At 37.4% G+C, this 19,147-nt stretch overlaps 1 protein-coding gene across 1 annotated transcript in view; it reads left to right on the top strand.

The window, feature by feature from the left end:
* Positions 1 to 19,147, top strand: part of AGPAT5 (1-acylglycerol-3-phosphate O-acyltransferase 5) — a 54,515-nt gene that overhangs the window by 14,160 nt on the left and 21,208 nt on the right. The window contains exons 2-5 of the mRNA XM_054629090.2: positions 975 to 1,044; positions 1,253 to 1,368; positions 6,553 to 6,642; positions 13,866 to 13,956. Of these exons, the coding sequence (XP_054485065.1) occupies positions 975 to 1,044; positions 1,253 to 1,368; positions 6,553 to 6,642; positions 13,866 to 13,956 (367 nt within the window). The remainder of the gene's footprint in view (positions 1 to 974; positions 1,045 to 1,252; positions 1,369 to 6,552; positions 6,643 to 13,865; positions 13,957 to 19,147) is intronic.

The raw sequence follows: 19,147 nt of genomic DNA, 5'->3' as shown, positions 1-19,147 counted from the left end.
AATGGGTAAACCTTCCATATAGCACTTAGCTTTTTTGGTAAATGGAATAATTTCAAAGTAGCATGTATGTCTGATGCAGCCAACTTCTAGAGACAAGGAGTATGTCCATTGGCAGAACAATGGTGAAAGCCTACCTAGAATGTACTGCTTAGAAAAACTATGCTTCCTTAAGTAATGAAAATGTTTATTAAAGGTAATTGAATAGCTGAATTGTTTCTTCAGTTCAGAATTTAAATTATTTTCAAATATAAAATGAGAAATTAATTAATTGAATGAACCCATTTTAAAAGGGTGACCAAGATTCTAGCATCAGAATCTTGTTTTGTAGTCATGCTCTCAGAAGATTATTTCACTTGAAGACCAGTGCCTTTCAGGCGTGAGACACTACAAGGTGGAAGTGTGTCTTTAATGTAGCAGAGGAAAAACATATTAAAAAAACTGCTGTTTGGAAGCCATAGACTAATTTGAAGGCACCCCTTAACCTCATGGTTTTTTTGTTCACACTTGATGGTTAAAATAATGGCAAATGGTTGAGATTTTGTTCTTGATCTAATCCAGGAAAATTTACCATTTTAGGTTGAATGATAGCAGGTGTCTGGATAAAGCATGTCTTTTTCATTAGATCTATAAATTAAATGATTATTTTGTACATGTCTGTGATTCCTTATTAACTTCAATTATATTAATGTAGGGAGCTTGTGGCTGAAGGTCACATTCCATGGATCCAGTTCTGGGGCTATGGCACAAGAACAGAATAAGTTTCTTAAGCCATCATTAATTAATATTTATAGCTTTGTTGATAAGACAGTTGTCTGTGTGGTGTACTGATGTAGTGATAGGGTGTTTGTCTGTTAATGATGCTAACTTGCTGACAGTTTTCATAGTAAAAAGCCTATTACTGCATTGGATCTCACTGCCTAATGCAATGAAAGTAAATTATAAAGTAATACTGCATATTTTTTAATTTTTTTTAGGTAATTATCTACGGGGATTTGCCAAAAAATAAAGAAAATGTAATATATTTATCAAATCATCAATGTACAGGTTTGTATTTCTTTTGCTTAACACTTTCATAGATTTTAAAAATCTGCTTGTCTGTTTACTGTGTCTCTTTCCAGGCTTGCCCTAACAAGCAAGAACTTCTAGTTCAGAAACCTTTAATGACATTTATGCATACAACATGTACTTTTAGTTTCATCAGTGGCAATTAGGAGGTAATTTAGCTGATTGCTTTGGGCTTCTGTCGTTGCAGTTGATTGGATTATCGCGGACATGCTGGCCATCAGGCAGAACGCTCTGGGGCACGTCCGCTATGTCCTGAAGGATGGCTTAAAATGGCTTCCACTCTACGGGTGGTACTTTTCACAGGTGAGCCTTCACTCTTTCCTTGCTGTTTGTGAGTCAAACATCCAAGATGTACTTTCTCCCTGTTTTCCATGCATGCTGTGAAGGTGTGGTTCTGAGCTGGCATTCAATTATTTGAACATGAAAACAACTGGCTTCACTCAGCGTAGTTAGATGTGTATCTATGTTGAGAAAGAGTTACTAAAAATTCAGTTTACTTTTCTAAATGAATACTTATAATAGAATTAAAACTGTGGAGTCTATTAGGAGTATTTCAGAATATTCTAAATATTTCAGAAAATTCTAAAACTTTGTTCTTTTTACAATCTAAAACTCCAGTTTGTAGTCATGCTCTCAGAAGGTTAGCAGGTGTAAACAGACTCATCATGCTACAAATTGGAAGGAAATTGGCATTACTGTTTGATGTACTTCTTTGTTTTTCAGTTGTTTAGGTTTCAGCCAATATAAAAGAGAGAAATTGGATTTTAGTGTAGTGTGGAGGAAAGGCAGATCCCACGTCCGTGAAAATGTTGATGGTTATTTTGGACTTCAATTATGCAAAAACCTGAGTCTAACAGTATTCCTACCTTTTTCTTTCTTCTCTTTCTGCATAATATTCCTTTTGTTCTTTCTAGTCTAAGAGCTCAACCTGATGTGACTCAATTTTCTACAATTACTGAGAAACAGTGGGCCATGGTCACTGAGCAGCCAACATACTGAGTGGATATGATATTCAGTCTAAAATGGTGGAGAACAGTGTAGATGGCTTGCTTCCCTAAAATCCTCTGTGAATCTGTCATGTCTGTTCTTTGCTTTTTCTGAAAGCAGAACTATTTCTATGTGAAACAAAATAAAATGTAGAGGTGGATGGGTTTGGAAGTACTGTCCTTTTTCTAGGTGAGCAGAAATGGCTTCATGATACTTATCTCAGGGTTTAGATGGGTGCTTAGTTATTAGAATAGAAATACATAGAGTTTTGGGTAGTGGTTCCAAAGTGCTTATTCAATAAGATTTCTCTCCTTTGTCTTTTGCCTTTTCTCTTCATGTGTTCTCTGAATATTAATCTGCTTTCTGTCCCTCACCCCATTGCCCAGGCAAAAAAATTAAGAAAAAAAACCAAACCAACCAAAACAAAACAACAAAACAAACAAACACACAGACAAAAACCCCAAATCCCAACCAAAACAAAACTAAACCCCCACATGCTTAGGAAAATATTTCTAATAGAATTAGACAGTTTGATTGAATTTACTGTCAGCTCTGTCCAAGAGGGCAAGAAGGTGGAGAACATTGAGAAAAATATTATGTTGGATATGATTGGAACAACATACTAATTTGTAAAGGAGTGTTTGAAGAGTAGGCAACTACAGGTGTATGTCCAAATAGGAGGATTTACCCTTTCCCTCATCTTTGCAGCACATCCAATGTCTTCAGCTTGATGGTTGAAAATCTTTGTTGTCTTTTGAATGAGCACTTTAGTGAGCAGGCTATAGATCTAGGCTGGAGCATGGGTGATTGCCATAGTTTCTGGTAAAATTGGTATGTTTAGAGAAGTGTATGCTGCAGAGAAAATGAGAAAACTGTTCACAATTTCTTTTATTGGTAGGTCTGCTGTCCCTGTCCCCTTAATAACTACAAACTGTCAGACCCTGTCATACCTCACTAAGGGTATGCAAAAGGAGAAAATTGAATTCTCAATTGTCTAATGCTTGCCCTTAACGCTTCTTTACATTTTTTGTCCACCAAAGTGACTGATCTGCTGCATGGAATTAGGCTTTGTCCTTGCCTTTAGTCATTACAGTGGTGGTGATTTAAGTCTGCTTTAATTGAAATACAAACAGGATATATATTCCATCCACTATCACTAGATTTCCGGAAATTATTTTTTTCAAGATTTTGGAAAATTACTTTTGCTATGTGGCATATCCGGTGCTCAGTTTCCTGAGCTGTATATTGACTGTTAAAAGGAGGTTCCTGTGGAAATTAATCTGAATGTTACCTACATTTTTAATCAAAACATGTATATATTAAATAAAATCTATTCAGATTTGGACTCCTCAAAAAATAAAACTTCTGCAAGATTTAGTGGGGAGTGATTATATATACATTTATATATATATTTAAATCAGTGACACAATTGACAGGCAGTGGTGATGCATATATGGCTAAATGACTGAGACGGGATGCAGAAGGCCTGCAGTGCAAGCTAATAGGTATTTTTATTGTTTTTATCACACCAAACAGTGCAAAAACATAAAACACTTCCTGCCCTTCCTGTTGATGTTCTGTCAGTGATGTCACTTACACTCCACTAAAAGTTTCCAGAGCCACATAATTACGCCATGCTTACGGAATTCATATTCCCTTCCTCAGGTAAACATCCTGTTTGGAAATAAACGTGGTCTGGATGTCCAGGAGAGCAAAATTCAGGCACAAAGGAAGTATATTTGTAAACACAATCCATTGTTGACTGAGAGAGGGGCTTTTAAAGTACAGCGGAAAAAAATTATAACCTTAAAAACAGTACTTCCAGAAATCTGTTTTGAAGAGCGTTCATATATTTGATCTCTTACTGAAAAGGAAATGCAATACAAGTTGGGGAATTTGAGCTGTATACAATCACATAGCTAGCATTCTTTTTTGAGGCAGCTATCTAATAGCAAGGAAAGAAAAGAAACACTTAAATTAACCTATTATGTTCCAAGTCTGATTTATTAAATAGAATAATTTTCTTTTCCTAAAGCTGTCTTTATTATTTTTGCGTGGATCTGAATTTTTTTTTTTTGTCCCTATCATTTTCTACCAATTCATCCCATCACTCCTATTTGCTTATACTATCCAGTTCATTCCTATTTATCTTATATCCCTGATGAGGCTGGGATGTAATTTTGAAAAGTATTTTTGATACCCCACAGTTATCTTGACTTTCTGTCATAGAGAGTATGTCTTTATCTTTTCTGTTATCCAGCATCAGCTTGTGTACCCTTTTGGCTGTTCCCGAGTTTTAGCCACATATCCTGCCTGTCTTTAGCTTTGTACCCCTGAGCCATGGGGACCTGCCACGGTGGAGGAGCTGGAGTGAATGCAGGGAACGCTGATCTTGTGATACTTAGTCTGTTCTTATGTTACATGACTCTGTGCTCATTTACTTGAGAAGTGCAAATCTATTTCTGAGCATTAAAATGTCTGACATGCAGCACCACATCTATCTTTGGTGTCATGGTGTGTGTCCCTGACCAAAAAGTCCAATAGTAACTTCATTTGTCCAAGTGGACAAATCAAACAAGGAAAAGTTGGTTCAGTATTTTTCCAGTTTACTGCAACTGATTAGTAATTTGATGGTAAGGGAACGCCTCAATTCCAGGTTTCACTCATTTATCAAGGCTTGACCTAGCTGAGCTCACAGAGAATGATGACCTACCTATTACATGGAAGTCTTATGTAGTAGATGAATTTTTCCCATACTGAACTGAGTTTGCCCTTCCTGGAAGGGGTGATTGTGTTGGGTGTCAGAATACAGCTGGACTTAAGTCTGCTTCAGACTTCTGTTTCCCTTTAATAGTGTCAGATCTTGAAAATGGTCTTACATGTGGAGTGTGGAGATAACAAGGCTCTCTGTTTGCTACACAGCTGAAGAAACGTTTTTGTGTTCATGCTGCTTTCTGTCTGAAACTGTTAAACTGCTTGTGGGATGGTCCCAACACCGTGCCACAGCCAAGCTCAGTGAGCTGGGGAATTCTGTTCATGGTTTTGGTCCCCTGCCAGTCACAGCAGCAGAGCTGAGTGTTAGAGCTGCCTACTTCACCTTGGGAGGGAACCACAGATGATAAAGTTAAGACAGAATATTTAGTATGCAGCTAATGTGTCATTGGCTTTCTGTTCCCTGTCACTACAGTCTTTGAAGAACAACTCAAAAGTCACATCCAACACCACTAGCTAAGCAGCCATCTCTCCACACCATGAAAAGCGAATGCTGAAAGCACTTTGCATGACCCCTTCTTCTGCCTTCCTCCTCCTAACCTTTCCAATTTTATTCCTGTCCATGCCAGGGACACAGCTCTGCATACAGCCACCAGTCCTGTTTCTACCATGTACTGTATCTTTTCATGAGATCAGGTATTTGAGTGAGGCTCAGCTCTTAGTAGTTTTAATCTTGCTGTCATCTTTCTGTTAAGAGCATGCAAAACCATAAATGAACAGAAGTTGTCTGACAAATCCCAATACCAATTGTCATGGTGAACAGAAAAGGGTATTACCAAGTTATGGAGTCAGTCAGAAAACCCATGAAAACAATGTACCTTAAACCTGAAATTCTGTTATTTGGAAGCTAATCATGTTTTTTCCAGACTTCATTGTATCAGTAGTTCATAGTTGGTGCATGTTTGTTTACATACTCTTTCTCTGTAGATAAAACAACGTGGTGGAAGAGGGAAATGATAGGGCAAATTTTTCTTTGTGTGTACTTTAAATGAAATTTTGTGATAAATTGTGTGCAACAAGTTATAAAATTAATCTCTTCCAGGACATAGTTTTACTTTTTATAACAATTTTCAGTAAAAATACTTCTACAAAATTCTTTGCTTTGTGAAGATTTTGGTTTACTTATTTAATTATTTTCTTGGTATATAACTTCTTTATTAAAAGTCTGGTTCTCTAGTAAAATGCATGGAGGTTTTCAAAAACTATGCTGGTTACTTTTGTGCTATTGATAAATTTTGAAGTATGTATGTAGAAGTATGATACTTGCATTTCCAGTATTTGCATTAGTTACTATTTAAGAGAGGGCACATAGAATTGCAAGCATTGACCTGTAAGTACTTGCATGTGAGTAACTTCAGTTCTGTGATTTTGCCTTGATACACAAATGAAGCTGCATGTCAGCATTGCCAGGAATAAATACCCTGGGGTGACTTCTAATGCCATCTTCTAGTTAATCACTTAGCACCTTTAAACAAGACACTTCAAGTGTCTAATGCATTGGGGGGTTTTATATCTGATTTTTATTTAAACGGATTTTGTGAGCTGAAGTATATGCAAATGTAAAATTAGTTTCACATGTTTTTGCGATAAGAGAAACTCTTGTAGGCAATTTGCAGCGTGAGTCATAAAGATGACTTGTCATTGTCTCTTGTTTGTTCTTCTGTCAGCTATTCTACTTTAAACTACTTAAATATTTAATGCTTTCCCCTTTTTTTTTCTCTCTGATAGCATGGAGGAGTCTATGTAAAAAGAAGTGCCAAATTCAATGAGAAAGAAATGAGAGAGAAGTTGCGGGCCCAGATGAAAGCTGAGACTCCAGTAAGCTTATACCTTCCTTCTCATTTCTTTGACTTTTTTAATGGCAAAGGCTTGTTGGAGAAAAGAGCCATGCCCGATATCCACAAACTACTAAGATGGTAATCATGGATTTGTTTTCTTTCTGTGTTTTTACAGTTACTTTCTGTGATTAGAGTGATACCTCTAATTAAACTAAGGAAAGTTTGACTGGTTCTTTATGATTGACAGCAGCTTTGTGGTCCTCTCTGTAGAGGACAAGGGGGGTCTGGACTTAGAACATGAACTATAGTACCTTCCTTGAGAAACCTCTATTTCAAAGGAGAAACCCTCTGTTTCAAAAGACAACATTTTGACTACTGTGTGCTTGTCAGAGACTGATACACTCGACTTCTAAAAGTCAAGAACCTTTCCTACCAAATGTTAATTAGTCATCACAATGATCAATCATTTTTAATGGCAGTGACATCTTAGAATTGAATAACTTTGTCTGCTATGCCTGGAGGAGGGAAAAAAAACCAAAACAAACTCTTGATAATTTTCTATTTGAAGAATGACTGTTACTGCCAAGTGACTTTTCTCATGACTCCCTGTATGGTTTGTGGCTCAGTGGTTAGAATCACTGTGCTTGCTTCCATTACTTGCTGTGCATTAGACTTTTTTCTTCCTTTTTGGCCAAGCTAAAAGAAAACAACTAAGCAACCCTTGATATAGAACAGTGAAACTTCCACTTTATTTAAAATTGTGTTATTAGGACTTAGGCTCCCCATATTGTCAAAATTTTTATATCCTGAGACATGGGTAAAAGGAGTTCATGGGCTGTTTTGACATTCATAGTAGTATTTTTTTTTCTTATGTGGAGATGGTGAGTTTATGTTTGTGCATGTGTCTCTGTTGAAAAAGTAAATTGACCTTGTGCTTACTGAGGGGCTTAAATGAGTAAAGTGTCCCTATTTCAGACAGTGCTCAAACTCATTTTGTCTTCAGTTAAGATTTAACTTTATTTTTTTGTCTTATAATTAAGAAAAGAAAGTTCCAATTGTTAGCATATAAGTTAGGCCAGAAATAGATTACAACAACTAAACAGTATCTAATCAAGGATGTTCATGGAGAAGATGGTCATGTTCAGTGGTAGCAACCTGCACCCTCATTAGCAGGGAGGGTTCTGGGATATAAAGAAGTTATAATGTTGCCTCATTATTTGCCATATGTCAGTGGTAAAGATTCTGCTTGCTGTAAAACTTGGGGTTTAATGGAATAAGCAAAGGCTGCTTGCAGGATGTATGAAGCATGCTTGTTGTCATCCTTCTAAGCAATTTTTTCCCCTGCAGAGTGCTGGTTAAGTTCATTTTAGTTAGTCTGGATGAAATAAGCCAGCAAGGTGTTTTCCTGCATAGGCCCATGGCTTTCTTGCTAGCTAAAAAGACAGGTTCTGCTTGAGTCTGGCTTTCTGCCTTCCCTTTGCACCCCCTAAAAGCAGGAGTTTGTTGTTATTATAAGGTTTACATTGTGGTAAGAGTATTAATTTGAAGTCTGTGTTGAATTAATCTCCTTTAGAAAAATGTGTATTTTTCTTTTAATACAATCTTGGGAAGATGTGCCTAGAAACTCTTCTGATTATGTCCTTGGAAACCTGTACATGGTGTTCAGCCTCGCTGCAGTGTGTCATTTTAGCACAGTTGGAATGTAAGGAGAGGTTTAAGCATAATGCTTTTCTTTAAAGATAAGAACTGATGTGGGTTCTGCTTTCCATGTGGTTAGTAAGTGAAATAAATCCAGAAGTCTTTGTGGAATCATCTTTCTTCTCCCTCCTGAGTTGTGTGTAGATTGAAAGCCTATACCTAACCTATCAAAGTTAGTGCCTAGTAAATATGAGACCACTTGGGTATGCTTATTTTTTGCTGCTGTTTAGCTCTCTGGGAGTTTGGTGCTGTTGGAAATGAGCACAGAACCTGGATCTGGATACCAGGCAGTTGTTGCCATTTGCCTCATATTATCAGGCATTGCAGTAGAGAAGAGAAATAAGTATTGCAGAAATTAATTGTTTAAAATCTTTCAGTCAAATGTATAGGGAGTGACACTTAAATTTACAAAACCAAAGCTGTTAAAAGCCTGTTTACTGAGGCAAATGTTTGCATCTGCAGGGGTAAAAGACACAGACCATTGAGCTGTCATTTGAGGGAAGACTAAACTTCTTTTAGCCCACTTTATCTGAGAATATAAATGTAGATGCTCTTAAATGGCCTTTAACCTACAGTTACTACTGTGAGAAGAACGTGATAACCTGTGTCCTTATTGCATTATTCATGCAGTTCTGAAACTGAGCATGACATTTACAAGCAACCATATTGCTTTTAAAATGAAGACATTTTGATCAAGTATGCCCTGAACTCATCAGCTTCATGCAAAAATAACTAATCTATGACTCTGGAATTTTCATGCACTATATGGTACAGCTCAGGGTGGACTTTCCTCACTGTAGTGGGCAGCTGGTGTAGCTTAATCATTCTGAGTGTACGTGGTAGAGTTCTTTCTTTAATGTGGTGCTAGAGATGAGCTGGCCTTTCAGCTGCTCAGGAAAGATTTATATACCAATAAAGAAGAGATGGACGGGAATCTGTGTTAAGGGTCACATTGTTATTTACAGTTTCTCTCCACATACAATTTAAACAAAAGAATCCAGATGATTAATGTTCAGTCTGTCTGGAGCCATCCCTTTTCCCATTAAGAAATTGAAGATGTGTAGGAAAACAGAACCAGTCTTCTGTTCTCCTTAGCACAGCAAGTTCTTTACTGCTTCTCTGTGGACCTTTTTTTTTTTTATTTTAAAGGTATGACAAGTAAATTTGAGTTAAAACTGACAGAAAAAGTAAGGCTGCCTCTTGGCCTCTTACATGCACAGTATAAGTTGCTCAGTGCTCTGATATGCCTCCTTTTGTGTAGACAACAGTGGACTGCATGATTTTCCTTGCTCACCTTGTCTTGTGACTTGCACCCACCTGTCTGCTATAAACAGCCCCTTTTCCTGCCCTCAGCTCTGCAACTGGCCCACGCCTCTTCCCAGATGCAGCCCAGCAGTGTCAGACAGGCACAAAGCTGATAGCAGACTGAAACATTGTTGCACCTGTGTTTTCTTAGTGGGCATCTTGAATCAATATATTTTCTTAGTTGTTTCTGGAAGTCACTTTGCTTTTCAAACTCTCATTGAATTATATGCTTAAATGGTGCATTATTAGGACTTCTGTTGATAAAACTCACTCAAGATGTGATTTGGTTTAAAATTCCATAAAATTTGACTGATTGCTAACAAATTGCAATCATATGTCTTGTGACTGAAAATGTCACTTCTATTTTTTTCATCATGCATCCAGAGTAGGAAAGCTGCATTCTGAGATGTGGGATTTAACCCTGTACAACCAATATTTAGCTGATTACTATGTGTTTTGGTTTTGTCATTCATTCAGTCATAGAACAATCATTGTCATATGAAGAAATGCTAATCAAACAATAAAAACAGAGGTTTAATTAATACAACTCTTATGAGGCTTAATGTAATAATTTTGTGATATGGTTACTAATTTGCAAATCCCTGACAACTGTATAAATCACGGATGTCCTTGCCTGCTTCTTCCACATCACCTTTTGTATTTTGTTCCAATTATACCAGATAGGCTTTCTCATACCATATGCTTTTCAGTTACTGATCTGAGTGGTAGTATTTCTCATCCAATTCACTAGAAGCATACTTTCTAGGCAGTGGTCTAAATGGATGCAGATATGAATCTGTTTAGCTGTCAGGATACAATAGCAGTAATAATAATAATACTAAAATTAAGCAAGTGCATTGTGTAAGACAATTTTGAATTTTGTAAATGAAAATATTTGTTTTCCCTTTTTCACATGAGAGCAGCACAGTAAATGCAAGATACCTTTAGTCAGTAGTTACCACTTCTTCATGCCCTATGTTCTTCTACAGAGTAGCATCTACTCACTCCAGGACATTCTCCAAAGCCCTTTGCCACCTTTTCTTGCTGTATGTTTATGGTTGTTCTGTATTCCAGGGACTTGTGTGTCGCTTTGCTGCTTTCCTGTGCTTCACTCACACCAGCTCAATTTGTGGCACTCTGCTATCTCAGCTATCTCAGGGACTCCCTCAGCTGCCCTATCCCCTCTCTGGGAGCATGACCCCCTCTTAATGCCATTGCCATTTCTGTTTGCCTGTGAGACCCTGACAGTGCTGGGGAAGCATTGCTGTTTGGGAGAATGCAGTTACCATCTCCCATTCATTGCATTTGTGGGTTGGGGCAAGTGCACGGACATTGCACTGGGGACTCTTCAGGTAGACCCTGACTGGCAAAATGCAAAAGACTTGCATCTTTTTTGATTTTCTGGCTCCAACAAGAATCAGTAGGGTTCTACTAAATGAATCCTGATCCACTCCTTGAAACTTTCAAATTGATGAGAGATGCCAAGTTTATTGACACCCACCCATTACACAGATGGAATTAAATGCATACCTGAGCATAGGCACCTATTGCTTGGGTTAAAATTGATGTCTCAGTGAATCAGGGACTGTGGTAATCCAAAACTGTCTCTCTGCTGTTTTGAACATGAGCACTGTATTTTGCAGCAATAAAGTGTGTAACTTTTATGTAGCTAATTGCCCTAACTCAAAAATCTGTATTAAAAATAGCCTAAACTGCAGCTAGTGTTTCTAGGCAATTAAAATGTTCCTACAAGTTCTTGTTTCAAGTTCAGGGGAGCTTATTTAGTTATTAAAATCTTAGAGATTTATAGTTCTTACAGTGTTTGGAAATAGTGCTTAAGGATTTAACTTCTGCTGCCCATGGTGGGAGAAAAGCCAGTTGTACAAGTGCTTCTGGCACTGCAGGATATCTTTGTCTTGTGCAGGACTATATGTGAGTATAAGTAGGTCATCTATTTACATTCATGAATTCTACTGTTAAAACAGTCCTAATGAGCTATATGGTAGGTTATTACATGCTGAATTTAATGCAAAGGCCAGTCCTCTGTCTTGTTGGTATGCTTTCAACTCAAGAGATATTCAGATTCTGGTCAACAAACCTCTTTGGCTGCTTGTGTTGTAGAGGTTTACTAATAAGTAAAATACAATTTCAGTCCCTGGTTTGTGTTATACATAGGACTGCAGTAAGTAGATACTGTTCCCTGTGCAACCAGCTTTTGGGGGTGATTATCTGCTTTGAAGACTGGTAACAATGTTGCCTGCTTGTAAATGCTGTGTACCAAGACTGGTATTCCTGTCCTGTGTGCTTCATTTCCTATGCTCTATAACCTGTTACCATCTCTGTATTACCCTTTAGAGCTGAGCAATGCAGTCTTTAATGGGGGTGCAACTGGAACAGCTCATCTTGAAGTACCATTTTAAGCATCCAAATTACAAGTTTTGCATATAAGCACATATATGAAAAGAAAGAAAAATGCATCTGGATTTGAATGTTATGTCCTAAAGTTTTACTTAGTCACTTAAATATTTCAACATTATACTTCTTATATGAAATGTATAGATGACTGGGAGAAGTGCAGACTACATCTGGGTCTAAGGATTACTGTACTTGTCCCTATACTTATGCTACAGTTATATATGAAAAAGTAAGCACCTTGACTCTTAAACCCGTTGTCTTTTGTTCCCTCACCACCAGATCTATAAACATCTTGCATTTCTGTGGGTCCTTGAACATTCTTGGACTTCACCTGCCTCTGCAGTCTGCCAGTTTCCCCCAAACATACTGTACAGTCTTTCTCCTAACTCTCTTTACTCTACTGACACTGGTTTTGCTATTTTTGATGTTCGTTTCCTTTTTTCTTCCCCTGTCAGGTTCTAGGCTATGTACTCAGCTCTCCTTTTTCTTGATCTCCAGCTGGCTTCTCTGGTTGGCACATTTCCTAGATTTCTTCCCACCTCTGCATTTTAGTGCACCTTTCAACCTTCCTCACTGTGGGGTGATTCTGGAGAGGTCATTTGCTGGGGCCTGTCTTTTGGCATTCAGCCCTTTTTGTAGCTGTTCCACAATCATTAAGTGCAAATACCAGCACACACTGATATTTTGTGGGCCAGAAGCACAAAGTTGCATTCCTATGTGTCTCTTTTTGAGTTTTTATTTAACTTTGCATCTTAATGTGATGTGCACTCCAATTCTCAAAGTCTCTGTCTAATCAATGATAATATTCCTTGGACTGTTTTGTAAATCCATTATCTTATTTTCTTTCAAATGTTTCTTGAGACTGCTTTCTTCAAAGTTAATAAATTAAGTATTTACAGTAGGCATTTTACTATGAATGTGTTGTGTTTAACTCCATAGCAGTTATCATTTGTGACCATAGTTGCTTCTGCAGAGGAGCCCCCAATATGGAATTTTCACTGTTTAAGTGATGTTTTGCATCAGCTTTGTTTGTAGGAGATTATGCATGACACACACACACGCAAAAATCCCGAAACCCCTCTGTTCTGTTTCAAAAGAAAATGGAAAATTGTCAAATTTGACTCCTCCTATTTGGATACATAATTTTACAGTCAGATATGCAGATACTTAGGCAACCTTTAGTAGTAGTAGTGTGTAGTCATTTGAGAACCCATAGATTTGGTGCTGAAAGACAAGCAAATTAATTTACTGGGGAAATCTAACCTTGCAGACACTCATGCTTAAAGGAATGTGACTTTAAAGTTCAAATTACGCTAAACTATGAGTTTGAGTTCCTAATATATTTAATATCCAATTCAGAGAGAGACATAAAAGGCACAAAAGATCTATCATTTCAATTTATAATATTTCTAATAAAGAATGAATTATTGTATATTTCAGTATAAGGAAAGACTAGAGGCAAGATCACTATTAAAAAAAAATTGGTCACTTTGTGATTTATTTGTCTGTCTTTTCAAAATCTCTTCAAACTGATATTCTTGTTGATATCAGCTGCTCCTGAATTGCTGACTTCTGTTGACACATGCTGTCTCCCTTCCTAAATCACATGGAGTATATTCTATGGTGTATTTTCAAAGGAAATTATTATGAACCTTGAGCAGTAAGTTTCTTAGGACTAAGAAGTTTTAGCTCAAGTATTCTGATTTTCTTTTGATCCTTACAATACTCAATGGTGTGAGCTAAATACAATATGGACCTATAAAGTGTTGATAATTTCTGTAAAAGCAGTCAGTTTACATTTCTCATAAGAACTTGTCTGTTTTGTTTCTTTTTTTAATTCCACAGATGTATTTAGTGATTTTTCCAGAGGGGACTCGTTACAATCCAGAAATACCAAAAGTCATTGCGGATAGTCAATCATTTGCTGAAAAGGAAGGTAAGCAAAAAAAATTTTGAAAGAATTCTTTTGCTATAATATATGTGCTAACATATATTATATAAAATTGTTACATAATATGAAGATCATCTCACCTTAACTGGACTTTTAAACCTGCTTGGTATTTAAAGCTTTATAATAGTATAAACTACTGTTTTGCTTACAGAATAATATTAAGGTAGTTCATATACAGACATTTCACACATTTTACAATGTACAATAGTAACAGTACTCCAGAAGGCTCGCTGCAGTTTCTACCTATGGCTGTGTATTTACTTATCTTCTTGCTCCTTAAGGTTGTAGGAATTGCCTACACTGAATCAGGGCACTGGTCCATCTAAGTTGATATTGTAGCTCCAATTACAGTTGTTAGTCAATATAAAGAATATTTTGCATAAAGCTTGTTGTGCTTTAAAAGAAAGAGTCTTCCACCATTTCACTTTTAATTAGTGTTAGTACTCCTGTGGCATTTTGGTTTTCTTCCTCTCTCACCTGCCAGTCTCACTGTTCCATGGTTGAACTTTACTCTGGAGTTGCTTTGATTGTTGGCATTGTCTCTATAACACAGATGGAATTACTTCATTTTCAGAAAGGCTTGCAGAAAATCCAAGAGTCCCAAGATTTTTCATACTTTCTCACATCGTATGCACGTAAACTTTAAATCCAACACTTCAGTGAGCATGTTTCCTGATTTTGTTTTTTCCTGTTGACCAAAAGTGAAATAATTCACTCTAAAAGTAAACAAAGACTAACAAATAGGTCTGGTAAATTCATCTCTGTGACACACTGAAATGAATTCACAAGTCTGTGAATCAGCCTGTTGATATAATCAAGCTATTAAGTATTGTTAGCTCTTGTCCAAAAGGATATATGCTTTTCTTCTCCTTGGGAAGAATGGAATTTGTTTGCGTGTATGAGCAGGAGAGCTGAAGTCATAATGTATTTGTTCATCGCTTCAGTTTCCTGTCGGAAATGAAAGTCAAATGTTTCATTTAGGTTGGTGGTTCCTTGAGAGTTCAGAGGGAGGGGGTTGTTTGATAGTTTTTTTTTTCCTCACCTTCTTCTTCAGGGAAAAGGCTCTTACTGTTTTACTATTATTTTATTTCACCTTTTAATTATATCTCTGCAGTCTGCAAAACAGTAAAACACTGCTTTTGTGCTTTCAGAGCACCTGTTTGTTTCTTGTAATGGTTTTCTCTCCAGTACCGGTCTGTTTTTATTTTGCAACAATTACTCCTTTTAAAAACTCTCACGACAAATAATTATTAAGCAAGAAGTATCTCCAATTCTGTTGAAGAATCCTCTTGATCTCCTTCTCCCCACTGCTAAATTATTTTGTTGTTGGCCTCTGTCCCACTTTTTAGGTGGGGAGGATGGGAAGCAGTCTATGCTCCCCTGGGGCCCTGCTCACCTGCATGTCCACACAGATGCAGATGCTCAGGGGAACTGGTGCATCCCTCCCCTCGTGCAGGTGTGTTGAGAAGCAGGGGCCAACACTGAGAGCAGAACCAGGCTGTTCTGAGGGCTGAGCCTCGAGCACGTGCCAGTCCAGGGCACATCCCAGTACCCTGGGAGCTGTGGGGATGGGGAGCTCCATGTGGCTGCTGGCAGGATGTGATCCCAGCTCCCCAGGGTCCCACCCTGCTGCTGTGCAGCGCTGCTGGCCCTGACCTGGGGCTTGCCCTGAGCAGCCCCGGTGTCCCCGCGGTGCCGGCTGGGCGCTGGGGCTGCAGCGTGGGAGCCACCGTGGCCACGGGCAGGCTGAGCCACGGCCGCCTCCCCGGGAGCGCTGTTACGGGAGCTGCTGAGCTCCAGCAAACACACCTTGCCATGCTTGTCCGGGAGATCCCAGGGACTTCTCACTTCCTACAGTTGTAGGAAGGGTAGTAACACACAGCAGTTCTGCCAGCCAGAGGAATGAGGAGGACATACTGTAACTTACAGTTTAAATAAAATTGCATGTGATTCTTTGTGGGGATATAATGTAGTCTAATCATTTAGTCTTGTCATCTTAGTATATTTGTTACAGAGCATGGTGCTTCACTGTGGGCCTTACCAACACATAGGGGAATTTGTTTCCTTTTTTTTACTTTGAAATGATTTTTTTCTCTACATTTTTGCTCAATTTTATGTTGACAAAATACTGCAAGTCTAATATTGGGAAAAGTGGTTTAATTAAGAAAAATTAAACTAGAAACCGATGTTAGAATCAGAGCTATTACCCCCAAAGATAGCAAAGCTATTCCTAGAGCACAAGCATAACTCAATTTTTATGATGCTGTCTGAAATATTGGTTTTGACATTAGTGTGTTTATGTGGTTTAGTAGTTTTTCAGAGAGGAAGTATAAAAAGGCTTTTGTGGGATTTTACTTTTACTCTCTGTAAGCTGCATCCTCTTCTAGAGAAGATTCATTGGTTTAGGCAGAATTCTTGGGCTGAACTTAATTACCTGCTCTTAGTGGGACCAGTTGATGAGCTGCATCTCATATGTTGATGTTCTTTTTAAGTTTTGCATACAGTTACTGGCTCTTTACAGTTGATCCTAGGACCAGTTTGACAAAATGAAATTTAAAATTAATTTTTGAAAAGCTGATATTGACATACAATGAAGTATTGTGACATACCTGATTTCAACTATTGTGTGTGTTGATATGAATATTTAAATAAATCTTAACTGTCTCTGAATAGGATGGAAGGATATCAAGCAGCAAAAAAATTAAAACTCTAAGCCCTTGAAAGAGAGGCAGCATTTAAAAATACCAATAATAATTCATGTTACAGTTTATTTTACCATAGGGCTTGAGTTCTACACAAAATCTCAATTTCTAGCAAGAAAAGATGGTTTTCTTCTTTATGAAACAAGCAAATCAAACACACAGAGTGGGTCCATTGTAAGCTCTGTACAGTAAATTGAATTCAAGTCAGAATTAGCAACAGAAAGTTGGTTACTTCCAGGAATACTGATTTTGTGATGATGAACTGAGAATGTTGTCATCTAAGGGCAATGCTAGTACCTCCAAAAACTGAAGGATTACTCACACCTTTTACAAGTGGCAGAAGATTCCCTCAGATCAGCTTCTTACCTGGGATAAAAGGTAAACTCAAAATATGTTTGTTTGGTTCTATTGGGAAAGAAACTTGTTGACATTTGAAAATGAAAGCAAAAGTCTCTAAAACTAAGTTGTTTGGTTATTTGTAGTAGGGTTAATGCAGGAGTTAATCATAGAACAAGTTGAATTTTGTAAAGTTAAGGTAATTAATCCAGTATTTATATTTTTTGACCAAAATAATAATATTTACTGGAATTTTACAGCTACAACAAGCTACATAAGCCACGTGTTGCCACAATATCAGATGTAGATGTGTGTTAGGTTTTCTCATTTCTGGTGGAGGCTTCCAAGCTAAGGGGCATGTGTGCCATGTAGCTGGATTTGAGCCTGATACACCTCATTGTCCTCTCCTGGCACAAAGTAGGTGCCTGGGTGAGATGACTCCAGGAATTGCTACCAGGATGGGCACTCCCTCCATGTTTCAGTATGGTTAGTGACTCCCATGTTTCTAATGGTACATATTGCAACATTCCCATAATCAAATATTTCTTCCTCTGCTCTCTCAAAGAACTAGGAATATGATAGCATGGGTTTTGCCCCTTGTCTTCTGAGCTTTTGCATTCCAATTTCCAGTATTTAAGTATCTAGTCAGTAGTCAAGTTTGCTTTTGTTTTCCACTGTGTGGGAGTGGTCAGCCAACATGGTTCCTGTCTTCAAAGTCTGATGCAGTCACTCACCTTACATACTGGTGATGCCTTTCAGGCTCTGTTCCATGGGTTTAGAAATCTTAAAAGTGCAGGACTTCTTCCCCACTAGTCAGTGAGCTTGAGTTGCTGAGTCCAGTCTTAATATATAGGTGGGACTCATATTTTTGTATGGATTTAACTAAGTTTGTCATAATAATAGAAGTGGTAATTTTTATTGGATCTATTTAATTCAAACTGTAAATCTTTTAAGCCTGGGTCTTTTTAATGATGTTGGACTATAGAGAAAAATGTTTATAAACCCCGTGACACACATGATGGTTATTTTTTTTGCGAACTTCTGGTATAAAATTTATTTCATTTGTATGTAGCCAAAATATCTATGTGCGGATTTCTTATCATTTTATAGTAGTCAGTCATAGAATCACAGAATATGCTGTGTTGGAAGTTACCTATCAGGATCATTGGGTCTGAATCGTGGCCCTGCACAGAATATCCCAAACACCACAAATTTCTTTGGTTTAGCAGAATATTAATTCTATCAAGATGTTAACATATAGCATTTTAAAAATTTGAAAATAAATAGAAATAATCCAAAGCCCTCCTACTCCTAATATTGCTAACTCTGAAAAGTCAAAGCCAAAGGGATGAGAAGCTTCTTAAATTTAACTTGGCTTGTTTTTGCTGAATGAAGACAAAACAATCTTCCCTGGTGAAAGGCGTTTTTGGAATTTTGTATTAATGTTCAATTTCTTACAAAGGTCATTTCATCAAGCAAATATTTAAGGTATGCATTTATTATCTTCTTTGGTTTTATGCAGAAAAGTTGCTAATGTAAATATTTTTTAATGCTAAGCTTAGCTTGACAAATATGCTTTCTGCTAAGATGTTTGTGTATGCAGGATATGCTTATCTCAAAATTATTTACAAGTCATGTAAAAAAGAGGTGTTTCAATGGAGCGAATTGAAAATGTTTCCCTTCTAGGTCTTGGCATTAGTTTTCAATTGTATTCTAAGGCAATTCAAAGTGTTCAGTATCCTTAAAAGTTATTTGGAATTGTCTCTAAAGAAAATAGCTTTTGGTGGTATTTATTCTACACTTTCATGAAAGCAAGCTTGGTCTAAAAGTGCTCAGTGAGATGTGGACAAAGAATATAGTTTTAAAAAAGAATAGATTAGGGACCTTGGGTAGCATTTGAGACCAAGCATTAGAATGAAGTAAGGGTGTGTGTTGTTAAAAGCCATCCATAGGAAATTAAGATAGGAAAACAAGAAGCTACATTGTATTTCTGTAAGTACCCATCTTGGAAGAAAGTGTACCAATGTGTGGTGTCTCCCATGTCTTGCTGTGGGCTGGTCATGCTCTCCCGTGGAGATTAGTTGCATTTCCTGTATTGTTTTGTACATGGTAACAGAAAAGCAATTTTACTGGTGCAT

Source organism: Agelaius phoeniceus, chromosome 3 (genome assembly GCF_051311805.1).
Source record: "Agelaius phoeniceus isolate bAgePho1 chromosome 3, bAgePho1.hap1, whole genome shotgun sequence".
NCBI classification, from domain to species: domain Eukaryota; kingdom Metazoa; phylum Chordata; class Aves; order Passeriformes; family Icteridae; genus Agelaius; species Agelaius phoeniceus.
The sequence above is the reverse complement of the archived record's forward strand: the minus strand, read 5'-3'. Positions and strand labels throughout refer to the sequence as shown.